Here is a 13,124-nt window from a genome sequence, read left to right on the forward strand (position 1 = left end):
TTTTGTATAATTTCATTATTTTGATCGTTGTAATTTTGACGCAAGTTTCTCCCTCAGTTCTGCAAGATCAGTTACGATCTCTTTTGGTTCAACTTTATTAATCTATTAACGATTTTGACTCCCTTTCAAAATGCCGTCCTTGCATCTGTTTAGCATACTAGTTTTCTCTGAAATACTAAATTTATATTTTTTTTTTCTGTCTTTCTTATGAATAGTTTGAGGAACGACGTCTATTTTGTTCGTTTTCGTATTGATAACAACATTATTTGTTTAACAATTAGATTCGCAATTTTTATTCTATGGGCGATTCTATGTTTGATTTTAAAGTTTAAGTGTTGGTTCATGTTCTGAACTAATATTTTAAATCAGCTTTGTTTGGAATGGAAAGAACAGGGTCAACGTTGCAGTTTCACTTTGGTAATAGGTTCCAAAATGCGGTTTCGTAAAAACATGTAATTTTTTAAATTTTTCATTAAAAATTCGCAATGATGATGGTTCAAATAGTAATCATAAATAATAATTCATAATATAAATTATAAATAATTTAAAAAAATATATAATTATTAACATTGGTAAACTAAAAATAATATACTCAAAAAACAAAATCAAAGCATGGGCATAAGTAACCACTTAAAGTAAAAAACATAATAAAATAGAATGGTTTAACGAAAATATACGCTTTGCATGCGAAAATGTTTAAAAATATAATTTTCTTTTAAAAATTAATTCACATTTAAGAATATTCTTTTGCGTATTCCTTTTACTTTGTCTAGTTCTTACACGTTTATGCTAGCTCCACGTGCAAATACTTACGCTTTTTTGTTATGAAACAAGTTTGTCAAAATGTTGAAAAATTGAATAATCTTCTTCTTGTCTATCTTTTAATTAAACTTTCTCTGATTAATGGGACACGACAGTTTTTATAATAGCATTTGAATTAGCAATTGAGAAGTAATGATGGGACAGAGGCTTTTTCAGGTTTATGAATCGGTCAAATTGGTAAAGTATAACTGCAGTTACAGGTTCCAGATCTGGAGCACTGTTAGTTTAGCGGTTTCGTTAAATATCGACCATCCTTAGTAAAAGTGCTCATATTTTTCAAGTTAACTAAGCAAACTAAAAAGTACAAAAAGTAATATACAATAAAAAGTTCTCACATACTTTTATCAAACTTCGCAGAAGAATAGCTTACATAATCTTTTGAAGCTCTAATAGATGTTCCTTCTGGTAATTTGTAAAAAAATCAATAAAAACTAATTTTTGGCCTGTCGCAATGTCGGGTTACTTTTTGGGCATATATTGGACTGTACTAACAATTTTTGAAAAAAAATTATTCTTCATGAAAATTCGTCGGGATACAATTTTCGGTCTGAGGCATTTCTACACCAGCAAATAATAATCAAAATAAAACAAATTCAAAAGTGATAAACAAATAATTACAAACAAATCTGTATTTTTATATACAAACCCCAAACAATTTTGTTCCATCAGATAAAAAATAAATAAAAATTTAAAAGTTTCTAAAAGGCATGCTCGAAATAAAACATCTCTGTACATATAATTAAATACTTAAGTATATTGAGTTATATACAAACATTATAAGCGAACATTACACAGTACATAAAATTGAATCCAGCCTAAGATGGATGTTAAAAAGTAAGCAAATTTTACAAAAGACGTAGAGAAAGATGCCTTATTAATAATTCTAATTATATTTAAGGACGAATATAATGTATCACTAATTCATACATACAAAGTTGTCAAGTGCCTATGAATTGAATATATTACAAGTTGGAAAAACCTAAATGGTTTGTGTATGTTTTATAATATTCTTCGTTAACAAGTAAGTGATTTTCTAATATACGAAATGTTGTAGAATGTGTAAAATGAGAATCAGTCAAATATTCCATGATTTTTTTTTAATTGACTGCGGATAAGTATACCTAAAGTTTGTGATGAGCAAAACTAAGTGAAAAGTGTGAAAAGGCACTTTCGTCTTTTCCTGTCTGGTAACGCAATAAAAAAAAGTGGAACTGGAATAAAATTGTGCCAAATTACAAAACATGTTTTTATACGATCAAAACATATAGAAAGTTTTATGAAGTCAATTTCAATCTATACTAATTCAAGAAGCCTTATTGAATAATTTTTTTATATATCACGAATATTATTTCAGTACACTATGTGATGTTATATGTTTGCATAACTACTTCATGAGCGTATTAAGGACTAAACTGTAATTGGCCTTTTACATAAAATTGGTAATTCGTAGTAGTAGTGTAGAAATATTCTAAGACTTTCTATTTAGAGTTGCGCTGCTTCTACTAAATGTGTCCCAAGTGTAGAAGTTAATCCATTGATCAACGTGTCTATAGAATCTAGCAAATCTTAATTAGACCTGATTTCATTGTTCATCTATTGCAGTTATTCGACATATGGCAGTTTTATTGGTCACTCTATAGATTACTACATTAAGGTCAGCATACTGGCGATTTTCTCTATCATTTTCTGAAATGATATATTTGTTAGTTTCAACGTTATTTCGATCTTTTTAATTGTACATACCCACTTATAGATAGACAATTTATTATTTTGTATTTATTTAAATGTTGCCAGTACTTTTTTTTAAATCACCTAAGATGACCACAGATGTATGTTTGAAGGCAAGAATCGTAGATAATTAATAACTGTTTAGAACTAATTAATTATTAGTGTTTTTTGTTCAAATAAATATGCGGAACACAAATTTAATAAAAATTACTTACTTATTTAGACAATTTTGTGAACGAAAATCAAAATACTTAAAAGCTCAAAGTTGCCTAAGAGATGAAATATGTAGGTATATTTAATATTACATATTTGTTTTAAGGATAATATAGATTTTATATTTGAATAAACTTTGTATTATGGCAGGAATACGTCGACGTATACATTACTTATTTCCACTTTCTCCCGTTAAATTAGTGTAATAATAAACATAGATTAACTGAAATTGCTTTTGCATATTTTGTAAAATAAAATTATGTAGTTTTGCGGGCAATTCAACCAAAAAATTAAGAAGTGGTGATCGCGAAATACATAATATATTTAAAATAATACATGCGAATAATTTTAAATACATGACAAAGCAAATCTTTTTTTTTAAGTTTAAAGACGAAAAGACGTAAATATTCAACATTTTTCTAAATTAGATTTACGATTCTAAAACAGAGACTATTAAGAACCTATAGTTTTATAGAGGATTCTTCAGAGCTAAAGTGATAAAAGTGCAGTGTAGGAAAATTTAAAAAACAATTTCAGTCACTTTCTTGAAAGCTTAAATACGCTTCAACCGACCCGGAGGAATTTTTTGACAAAGATTTATTTCTTAATAAATTATCGTATATTTGTTCCAACAGTGTACCCTTTGAACAAGCCAATAAAAGAATTTTTTATAGCATCAAAAGATGTTCTTCAGTTTTGTTTAAAACACTCCAATAAGCTCACTAAAAATGTACATTTTTCCGATATTTTAAAAGAAAAATATATTTTAAAACTCTGAACATCCGTTCTATATTAAGAAAAAACCGAACTCACTGAGAAACTAAAAATATCCAATTTTACATGCCTGTATTGGGTTGCGCATCGTCAAAATTTCCAATGAAGTGTTGGCAAACTGTTTATTGAACCTGAAATTTTTTTGTTCCAACGACGAAGAATAAGAATAAAATAAAAAAGACTAATAAGTGTAATATTATATTTAAATTAAACTTAGTTAATAATATGGACACAAAGTTGATAGTTTTTTTCGACCAAGTAACAGTATTGTAATTCTTCAAAAGAATGAGAATTTTACTCGATCTAAAAAAAAAATGGAAATCCTACAATGGGAAATAAATAACAGAAGAGATAAAAGAGTAATTTCAAGGTTACGTTGAGTATAAAATTATTAATGTATTATCTTATTAATATAGTTTGTTCTAACTACTGTCTATTGGCTGTGAAGTCGACCTTGTTTGACTTTTGGTTGAGCCTTTATTGGGGGCACTCCTTTTGGGACAGCACCGACTATTCGCACCTGGAAAAAAATGTTTTTTTAAGACCATATTTGTGATAAATTATATTTTGAATCAAGATATAAATTATATTATCCATCAGAATAAGATATGTATAACAAAAAGATGTTAGTTTTCAGCACATTAGGTGCACAAAATAAATAGTTTAACCATGTATGCAGAAAGAATTCATCATATTTGAATATATGTATTTATACTTTTAAATTGTTCATATGGTAATGCTGTTAAAAAATCCCTTCTAAGCCTAAGCATTTTATGTTTTTGATAGCATTTAAATAATTTTATTTGTAAATTCTAAAAATTGCATTGGTTCCTTTAATTCATTTTAAAATTTTTGCTTCCTTCCTTTCAATATGAAATTATGTTAAATTGCGTTCAAATTGCAGTTCAACTAATTTAATCCACTTTTAAATAAAAAAGTGTAGGAATAAACAAATGTTCGCTTTGAAAATCGGCTTGTCAGAGTTTTCCGTTTTATTATTTTGTATGATACATTTATTATTTAATAAATAGCGATATATAATTCATAGAGTTTCTCCAAAAATAATGCAATATTTTAATTCTTGAAATTGTCAAAAAGAAGAATAAATATTAACAAAATATTGAATTAATATTTTTTCTTAACCCTCGGTCTGGACGATTAGCATTAAGAATTTGGCGTACTCCTGCTGATACTATATACCTTTTTCATATTTTATTATGAAAATTTGACTGAATAGATTTTGATCTATTTATAGTCTGTTAAGTGCTGCTAATAATCTCTCATATCACCAAGAAGACATTTCCATAAATTTAAGGTTTTTATTGTAACAGTTTTATTGCAGGCAATAATTAACAGATATTTACATTTTAATTATTTAATATGCTTTTAGACCTTTAATATTTTATCTTTATCGGTTGCAGTTAATTACTTTCAGATGATAAATGGTCAATATTTCAAGACATGCAATTATTGTAAAGATTATTATTAATGGACGTATTTGATTCTACTATTAAAATTTCGTATTAATTATATTTTGAATTTAATTAATTAGTCACAAAACATCCAAATACGTTTTCATATTTTTTGGACGATTGGAAATCCTTTTGAATTGAAAAATAAATAAAATGTTAGGTTTCTGTATTATTGGTGCATTAAGAGTGGCTCTTACCCTGGTAACTTGTCGGCTGTCGCTAAATTGAGGAGGAGGCGCAACAACAAGTTCTTCAGCTGAGAGTAACGCAGCTTGAGTTTCATTGAATTCTGGAGGCGGCGGCAAACAGAATTCCTCTTTCTCGTCGTTTTCGTTCTCGATCGGGGGCGGCAATTGGGCCAAAGACACGGCGTGTCTTTTTAGAAGACCTGAACAGGAAAATGTGCATGCACTTTTTGGGACGAAAAAGAAATTATAAAAACTTACTGGCTTGTGGCCTTTGCGTTTTAGCAGATGAATCTGTGCTTGGGTGATATTCAGAGCTGGACACGGTCGTAATTTCTTGATCAGAGCTAACGCCCGAGGAACTGTTATCACCATCTTCAACTACTTCCATCTTTTCGCTGCCCTCACTTTGCTTTTTAAAGAAATCGTCCGGGTAGGACTTGGACGATTTCAGTTGCAGCCTGGTTTTCTGGATCTCTTCCACACTAAAGCTGTGAGCTACCGAATTACTTCCAGAACTACTACCACTGAAACAGTTGAAGTGACTTTCCGGGAAAACTATCCAACTGGTTATTTAATACCTTGTATTACTATTGCCGCTATTTTCTACTGGCTGCAATTGTACGGAAGATAATCTGGATGCCAATCCAGTAACATCCCTGGGCTCAACATCACTCTCCACTTCGGAATCAGTACAACTGTAATCGGGCTCCGGAGTGATCGGAGGACCAGTGTAGCTTAGCTGAACTATATTCGAGGCTGATTTGCTAGTGGGGATTTTTTTTCGCTTTGCTCTGTTACTGGCTGATGAATTACACCTACTGGAGAAACGTTTGTAATTTTTTCAAAAATTCCGGAATTCAAGTGAAGAAGTGAATTGTTTAAAACCAGTTTAGATACATGAATATTTAGATTATTACCTTGACGTCCTAAAGGGTTGAGCATACGGATTTGTCTGGCACTGGTTCTTCAAGGTGGAAGCAGAACTACCAGGTGTATTGGCCGAGTGAATTTCAGTAGTCGACTGCTTCATACTATGAGATTTCCTTAGAATGGGCCTTGATTCTGGAGATGCCATGGTCATTGTTCGATATAGAACACTTTGAATACCATTAGGTGAAGCGTACAGCTTGGCACTTGCCGATGGGTTAAAAGAAGAAGCGATACCTGCAAGAATCAACTGTATTAGGAAATGTCTGAGTAAACTTCCAAATACTTTATTCTGATTTATTTTTCTGACTGCGTGTACTTGTCAAGTCAAAGTGTGAAGTACACATTTTTGAACATCGTTTATTTCATTACGTTTCGGCGAGACAACGTAATTCTCGTGGGGTAATCAACGTAACAACGTTGATTTTTACGAATCATGAGTTTGTGTAAATTTTAAATCTGACGCCGTTGTCTCGCCGAAACGTAATGAAATAAACGATGTACAAAATTTTTACTTCACACTTTGACTGAGTCCCAGGAAAGATAAGAATATCATAACTTCCAAATACTCAAATAATAAACAAAACAATAGACACTCAATAAACAATCTACAATAGATAAATTAATGATAAAATTAAGATTATTTCGTAAAACTGCAGCTCGCTAGTGAAGGAATTTGTTGCAAATAATACAAACTTACTGTCTGGTGGCATATCTCTTTGTAGGCTGTCTGACTTGGGCCTGGGAATTTCGAATTTGAGTACGTGAACTTGAGGAGGTGGTGGAGGTGGATGGTTGGGCGGAGGAAGATTTCGGTTCATTCCCACTGAAGTGAATAAATTCTCTTGACTTCGATGGCCTTTCCTATTCGGTAACGTTTGAGAATTCAGGCATGCCAGTTCCTGAGCGAGATCCGGAGTGCTGTGAAAGTTCCGCCGAAGTTCCTGGCCGCCAAAGATATCCATAAATCTTCCTTTGCCCTAGAATTATGCAATATTAGAACCGATGCCCGCTTGAAAAACTGGGAGATTGTCGTACTTTCGAACGATTACGTTTCATTTCGGCAACACTGGCATACACTCGGCCTTTTCCAGGCGAACCCATGGTTCCATATTTATTAATACTACTGCGATTTGTACTATCGAGATCCTGATGCTTATGGAACACGTCTTCGATAGCATTATGCGAAATTCTGGTTGATGTGGGCCTTTGTCGAACTGATGCGGTTCTGGGTTGAACAGAAGTCGAACTTCCAGTTCCAGATGGTGTTATCGATTCGGCAGAGCTGGATTTTGTAATATCAGTCTCATCTCCTCCTGCAAAACATACTTTTACTACATTGTCTAAAGGTCATATAGGTACATATAAATTTGGGGATAAGAGATTCTCTTTTAATTCCATAGAATGTAAAAATCAGCTACGATCTTTTTGCAAAGCACACATTTCCCAGGACACCACCACGTTCATAAAACTGAACTAACATTTCCTTTTTATAGATGTTTATTTTAGGAACCAACATTTTGTAAGCAATTAAAAATTTCAAGCAATTGATCGAACCGAAACGAGAATGCAGAATCGATAAATGAGCTCGTATTGAATGGGTTGGACCGACACAATGGAACACGTCGAAACATGATTAATTTCGCATTTGAACATGTTGCAACATTATACAACTTTTAATTTTCCCTGTCTGTTAAGTTTGTTAGCAAACTAAGGCTATGTAAAAAGAATAATATATGATTTGTAGACATTTTTCTCTAGTGAATATATTTTATAATTTTTGCTGATTAAAGTTCATATATCAGAAGCTTATTAATTGTGTTTTTATTTTTTTTATGAACTTTATTGCTGTACTCAACCTTGTTCGAGTTTATGGTTATTTTTATCAAATAAAAAAATAATACAAAATATATTTCTGACACTATTTACTTAATTTAATTGCAGCAAATAAAGATATTGCTTTCACAGCAGAGAAAGAATAAAATATTAAAAGATAAGCATCCGTATACAAGGTGTCTCACGATCAGCGTCCAATAGAATATTTTGGGAAGTAATGCGATTTGAATCCTGCAAATTTGGATAATGGCATTCTCGGATACGCTCTTTTCAGATGAGATAACAGCGACATTATGCGACTTAAGGTTATATGGAACACCCTGTATATTGTTTTTGCTTGTGTTTTTTTTTAACAATAACTTTTATGAAAAGTTTTTTACTGTGCTCTATCCGTTTTTGAGCAAAATACAGTTTTTCTCAAAATCTTATCATTAAGTCTTCGCTTAAAATTGAAGATTTTTCCAAAGAAGAGAGTGAAACTCGAAATCTCAGTTGCAAAATTAGATATTATTGTGCTCGATAATGAATTATCCGAAAGAGAAATTTACATATAGCAACGTGGAAACGATTTTCTTTTTTATTGAAAGACCGCAACAGTCAGTTTAAATTTTCCACAGTTTTTTAAATTTCTTCAATTTTTCGTTATTTTTTCGAAAAACTATACCTGGAAAAATTAATTTTTTCAAACTTTTTGGTATTTTTCTCAAAATGCATTCTGAAAGGTTTTTGAAGGATTTTTGATGAAAATTGATTTGTTTCACGGAATTTTGTTTTTGTAAGAATTTTTCGCGTATTTTCCTTAATACTGGCCTCAAATGGAAATTTGAAATTCAGCAGAAAAAGCAACATAATATCAATGTTAACAATATTCCAGAGCATTTAAGGTCGAAAACCCGAATTAAAAAAATATACATTTTTTTGCTGTCGACGTTCGTCTCTTCATAACTCTCTTCATCTGGGCCCCATTTGGATCATTAAAACTGGGTTGTAAAGAGCACAATCTTCTGTAAAACCGGTTTTTTAGGCAATTCAAATCGGTTAAGAAACGTAGGACTTATTACGATTTGAACGTCGAGTAAAAAAATGTTTCTATTTTATGCTAGGTGAACTTTATACTAGGTGAACTCACGGTTGAGAAAACTAAACTCGGTTCGAAAATTGTAAAATTATGAGGATTTGATGACCGGATGTCCAATTTATAAGCCAAAAATATTTTGAATTTTCACACTTAATGTAAACACGAGATTCAATTAAATGGCACAAATTATTTAGAATTATGCAAACTTTAGATGTATTTGAAAGCTAATAATGCATTTTTGGAGAAGAAAATCGGAACATTTTATTGAAAATTGTACGCAAGTCGCAAACCTGAATTTTTGGGAAATAAAATATTTGCGCTCGCTTACTTAAAAATTAAGATCTGCCAGACTAAAGCAGGCAAGTAGTTGCATCTTTCACCATCTTTAGTAGATACTTGACTCTATAGATGTGAAAAGTTTCATAAAAATCCATCCGAAACCTGATTGTTATCGGCTTTATAAATGTGACACAGTCGCATAACGTCGCTGTTAGTTCATCTGAAAAGAGCGGCAAATCGCACTTCTTCCCGAAATATTCTAATGGATGCTGACCGTGAGACACCCTGTATAGAAGCTTATTTTGTATACCTATAAATTTCTAGTATAAATGCTATGAAACTGAAAGGTTTGTAAAAGAGGCCTAACAGCGCATACATGTTAATTATTATAATAAAAACACTTACGTAAGAAACAACCAAACTCAGAGCGAGTAGAAATATGATAATAGCTAAGAATTTATCCTAAAGTCCAATTAATTTTACTGAAAAACTATATTTTACAAAGCGTTAAGAAAAGTGACATTAAATTAGAATGCTAATTCGATGAAAAAGCAAGTGGCATATTTTTGTTTTTCAAATTTTCTTCAAGTGTCCTTTATATCAAATTTTAATTTTCAAAATAACAACTGTTTGCTATCTTAAAAATTCAGTTAGACCTTGAACTCTTGAAGCGGGCAGACATTCCATAAATTGGAATTCGAAAAAAACAGAAAAAAATTACACTGTAGAAGAGGAAAATAACATAATACAAATAAACAGAGCAATTGAGAGACTAAATATGCACATCTATTAGATGATATTGAAGTTTTTACATACCTAAACCCGCTACTAAACTTTTGGCTCTGGCTCTGCCAATACTTAGAGTGGTTTTAGGATCTCTCCTAGGTGGTAGCGGAGCTTGAGTCGGTCGGCTCATGTTACCCGTTACTCCTCCCAATTTTCGAGGTAGAGTTGAAAACTGTCTGGAACCAGGATTGTCTGGAAAATCTCCTCCCGGTAGATTCGTGGATCTGCTGATGTGCATTGCGCTTTGGGCTGTAGGCGGATCCCAGGTAATAACCTAGGAATAATGTCCCATGTAGAGTAGATTTAATTTTACACAAAAAAGGATGAAAGTAATTAACACGGAAATTGTGGTTGATAAGATCCACGCCACAAAACGGTTTTTTCCATCAAGTGTTTTAACAACAACTGGAAGTAAAGTTAGAATAAAATATTGTTTGCCTTTTTTAAAACAAGTGTAGTATTATTAAAAATTCCCGGTTTTTTGTTATGGGGTTGGACAATAAAAACATGCTTTTGCCAACAACAATTATTTATGGTTCTAATGAGACATGAATAATTAACTAACTGAAACTAAGATAATTTCAATAAATATATTTTTTAATAAGTTAACCATAAGCCGTTTTAAAGCTCTACTTACCGTCATCTGAACTAGGTTTCCAGATTTTCTTATCAAATCGACCACGTGCTCGTGAGAGGCCGATGATACATCTTCATTGCTAATTTTAAGTAGAAAATCTCCTTTTTTTAGTCCCGCCATGTCTGCCACGCCACCTGTAGTAAAACATTTTCCATATAGCAAATAAACATAAAAAAATTGTTTTCCTTCTTCTCTTTCTTAAAAAGTTCGTGTTAAATTTGTAAGATGATGCATGTTTTATTTATTACATTACTCTTACTAAATTATGAAGTCCGAATTTAAATAACATACGTTTTAAAATGGCAGAAATTGAACACTTCGATTGTTATACCAATTTTATCAGGCAATAATTATGAATATAGTTGGTGCAAGTGAAATAAAAAAGCAGAGCTTCTTTATTTAAAAAAATCAATAATTAGTCAGCAACGCTGTATATTTTATTATCTTAGAATTGGATAAGTAAATACAAAATTGCGTGATTTTTGGAAGGGTGTTTCAGATGCGTATGCAAACAGTATATAGAGCATTTCAAAAAACATGCAAATCTCGGTTTATAAAGAACCGATATATAAATAAATATGAAATGCAGGGTGTTCAAACTTCAAGATATCTGACTTTCAAATCAAAGAGCTTATTAAGATTTTCGACTTATTGCATTTCGATTTATTTGTAGACAATGTAAGAAAAATATATTTCTTACATTTAACATACGTCTTTACGCATAACACACTTTAACTTCTAAACATTTTTTTCAGTTTTTCTTCTAACAATACGTATAAATAACCATAGATCGAGAAATAATGCGATCATAACTAGATTTTCAATTTGAATCTCGATTTTCGAGAATAAATTTATTATCTATTTATTTTCATACATTTTTGAAAATCCAAAACTATTTTTTTAAGGAAAGTTGCTATTTTCTTGAACATATTAATGTGGGGGAAGTGTTGTGACAAATTTTGTCATGATTTGAGCAACGGAAGGAAGAAAAGTAAACTCTTACTGGAAGTAAAGATTATTTAATAAAATATTTGTTTCAATTTACCTGGCTCAACATCGTCTAAATACTGAAGAGAAGGACATTTTTCTGATGGTGTCATTTCCATTAAGGGTGACATTGCTTTAGCACCACGTAGAATAAAACCGAATCCTTTACGGCCCTTATGTAAAACCACAGTACGCGGTTCCAGACTTAATGATAAGTATCTGAAATTAAATAAATTTGACTTTAGACAATTTCTATTAATACAGTATGTATTCCTTGACTAAAAAAATGTATAAACTAACAGAATTGTAGAAACAATTTTTTTAAAGTTATTTTTACTATTTCTCTTCTATCATGTCTTTATTATTATCTTTCCTCTTCTTCAATTTATGAAAGGATTGGTCTTTTGGATTAAACTTTGTTAAAAATTCGTAGATTTTTATTAAAATTTCATTAAATATTTACTTATATTCTAACTAAATTATTAGATCAATCGAGGTGAAATTTGACTAAAACTTCCCAAACTATTTTTGAATTTGCCAAATAAAAAATAGTGAAAACTTACGGTTTCTTTGCTCTAGGTGCAGTTGCAAACTGTTTGGTTGTGCTTTCTCTTCGTCCAACAACTCGCCCGCCTGGCTGAGACGACACTGGCATCCGAGCATCCCGTGCTATCATCATTGGAGCCTGGATTGTGTGTCTCAGCTTAACTTCTTGAACACAATGAGCTGGAAATAAGCCATTGCGATTTCCCGAACTTCTCACATTGCCTTCCAGGTAGCCATCATCAGTTGCTCCCGTGACTAAACCGAAGAAAAATTGTGCAGTCGTAAATTCTGTTAGAATGTCCCAAAATTGACAAACAGGATTAACTAGAATGGGACTCAATGTGAAATTGCAACCATGAAGTTGCATCAACAGAACGGACAGCCGTGGACAAACATTCGAGAATCCGAATAATAATTAAAAGAAGGCTAAAAGTAAGGTATAGCTTTTGTAAGAATAAACCGATTTTTCAATCAAAATGAGACTCTAATTATCGTGTACACTCAAAACAACTTCGAAACCAGACACTATCGGCAAAGTAATTAGTTATTGATTAATTTACCGAGAATCCACATTTGAGCATCTGAAACCAACGGGATTGTCGGGATATTTTGATCATCATTATTTTATATTTTTCATGAGAAATTCAATATATCTATAGGTTGAGCTATACAGGGTTATTCACGCTATACGGCACGGACGTTTGCGGCTAGCCCGTTTGTTTTTTGCAAAGTATTATTTGATGAATCCACAGACGTCTATCGGGTGCACATTTAAAAAATATTTTTGTAATATACAGAGTGTCCCAAAAGCCCTAAAAGTATCAAAGTTGTGTTTTTCTAAATGAAATACC

At 31.6% G+C, this 13,124-nt stretch overlaps 1 protein-coding gene across 10 annotated transcripts in view; it reads right to left on the reverse strand.

Moving 5' to 3' along the window:
- Positions 1-3,722: 3,722 nt before the first annotated feature.
- LOC109535638 (protein shank) overlaps positions 3,723-13,124 on the reverse strand; it is a 152,211-nt gene continuing 142,809 nt past the window's right edge. For 9 of the 10 annotated variants that reach the window (XM_048661690.1, XM_048661692.1, XM_048661716.1 and 6 more), the window contains 11 exons: positions 12,291-12,528; positions 11,786-11,946; positions 10,741-10,874; positions 10,134-10,377; positions 7,163-7,440; positions 6,825-7,104; positions 6,115-6,361; positions 5,776-6,015; positions 5,456-5,721; positions 5,207-5,397; positions 3,723-4,057 (listed from right to left, as the gene is read on the reverse strand). In XM_048661690.1, the coding sequence (XP_048517647.1) occupies positions 3,971-4,057; positions 5,207-5,397; positions 5,456-5,721; positions 5,776-6,015; positions 6,115-6,361; positions 6,825-7,104; positions 7,163-7,440; positions 10,134-10,377; positions 10,741-10,874; positions 11,786-11,946; positions 12,291-12,528 (2,366 nt within the window). In that variant the 3' untranslated portion in view covers positions 3,723-3,970. The remainder of the gene's footprint in view (positions 4,058-5,206; positions 5,398-5,455; positions 5,722-5,775; positions 6,016-6,114; positions 6,362-6,824; positions 7,105-7,162; positions 7,441-10,133; positions 10,378-10,740; positions 10,875-11,785; positions 11,947-12,290; positions 12,529-13,124) is intronic. The other variant, XM_048661670.1, reaches the window with a different exon arrangement.

This window comes from Dendroctonus ponderosae, unplaced genomic scaffold (genome assembly GCF_020466585.1).
Source record: "Dendroctonus ponderosae isolate FM_Combo_2020 unplaced genomic scaffold, Dpon_F_20191213v2 Dpon_F_20191213_1, whole genome shotgun sequence".
In the NCBI taxonomy this organism is placed as follows: domain Eukaryota; kingdom Metazoa; phylum Arthropoda; class Insecta; order Coleoptera; family Curculionidae; genus Dendroctonus; species Dendroctonus ponderosae.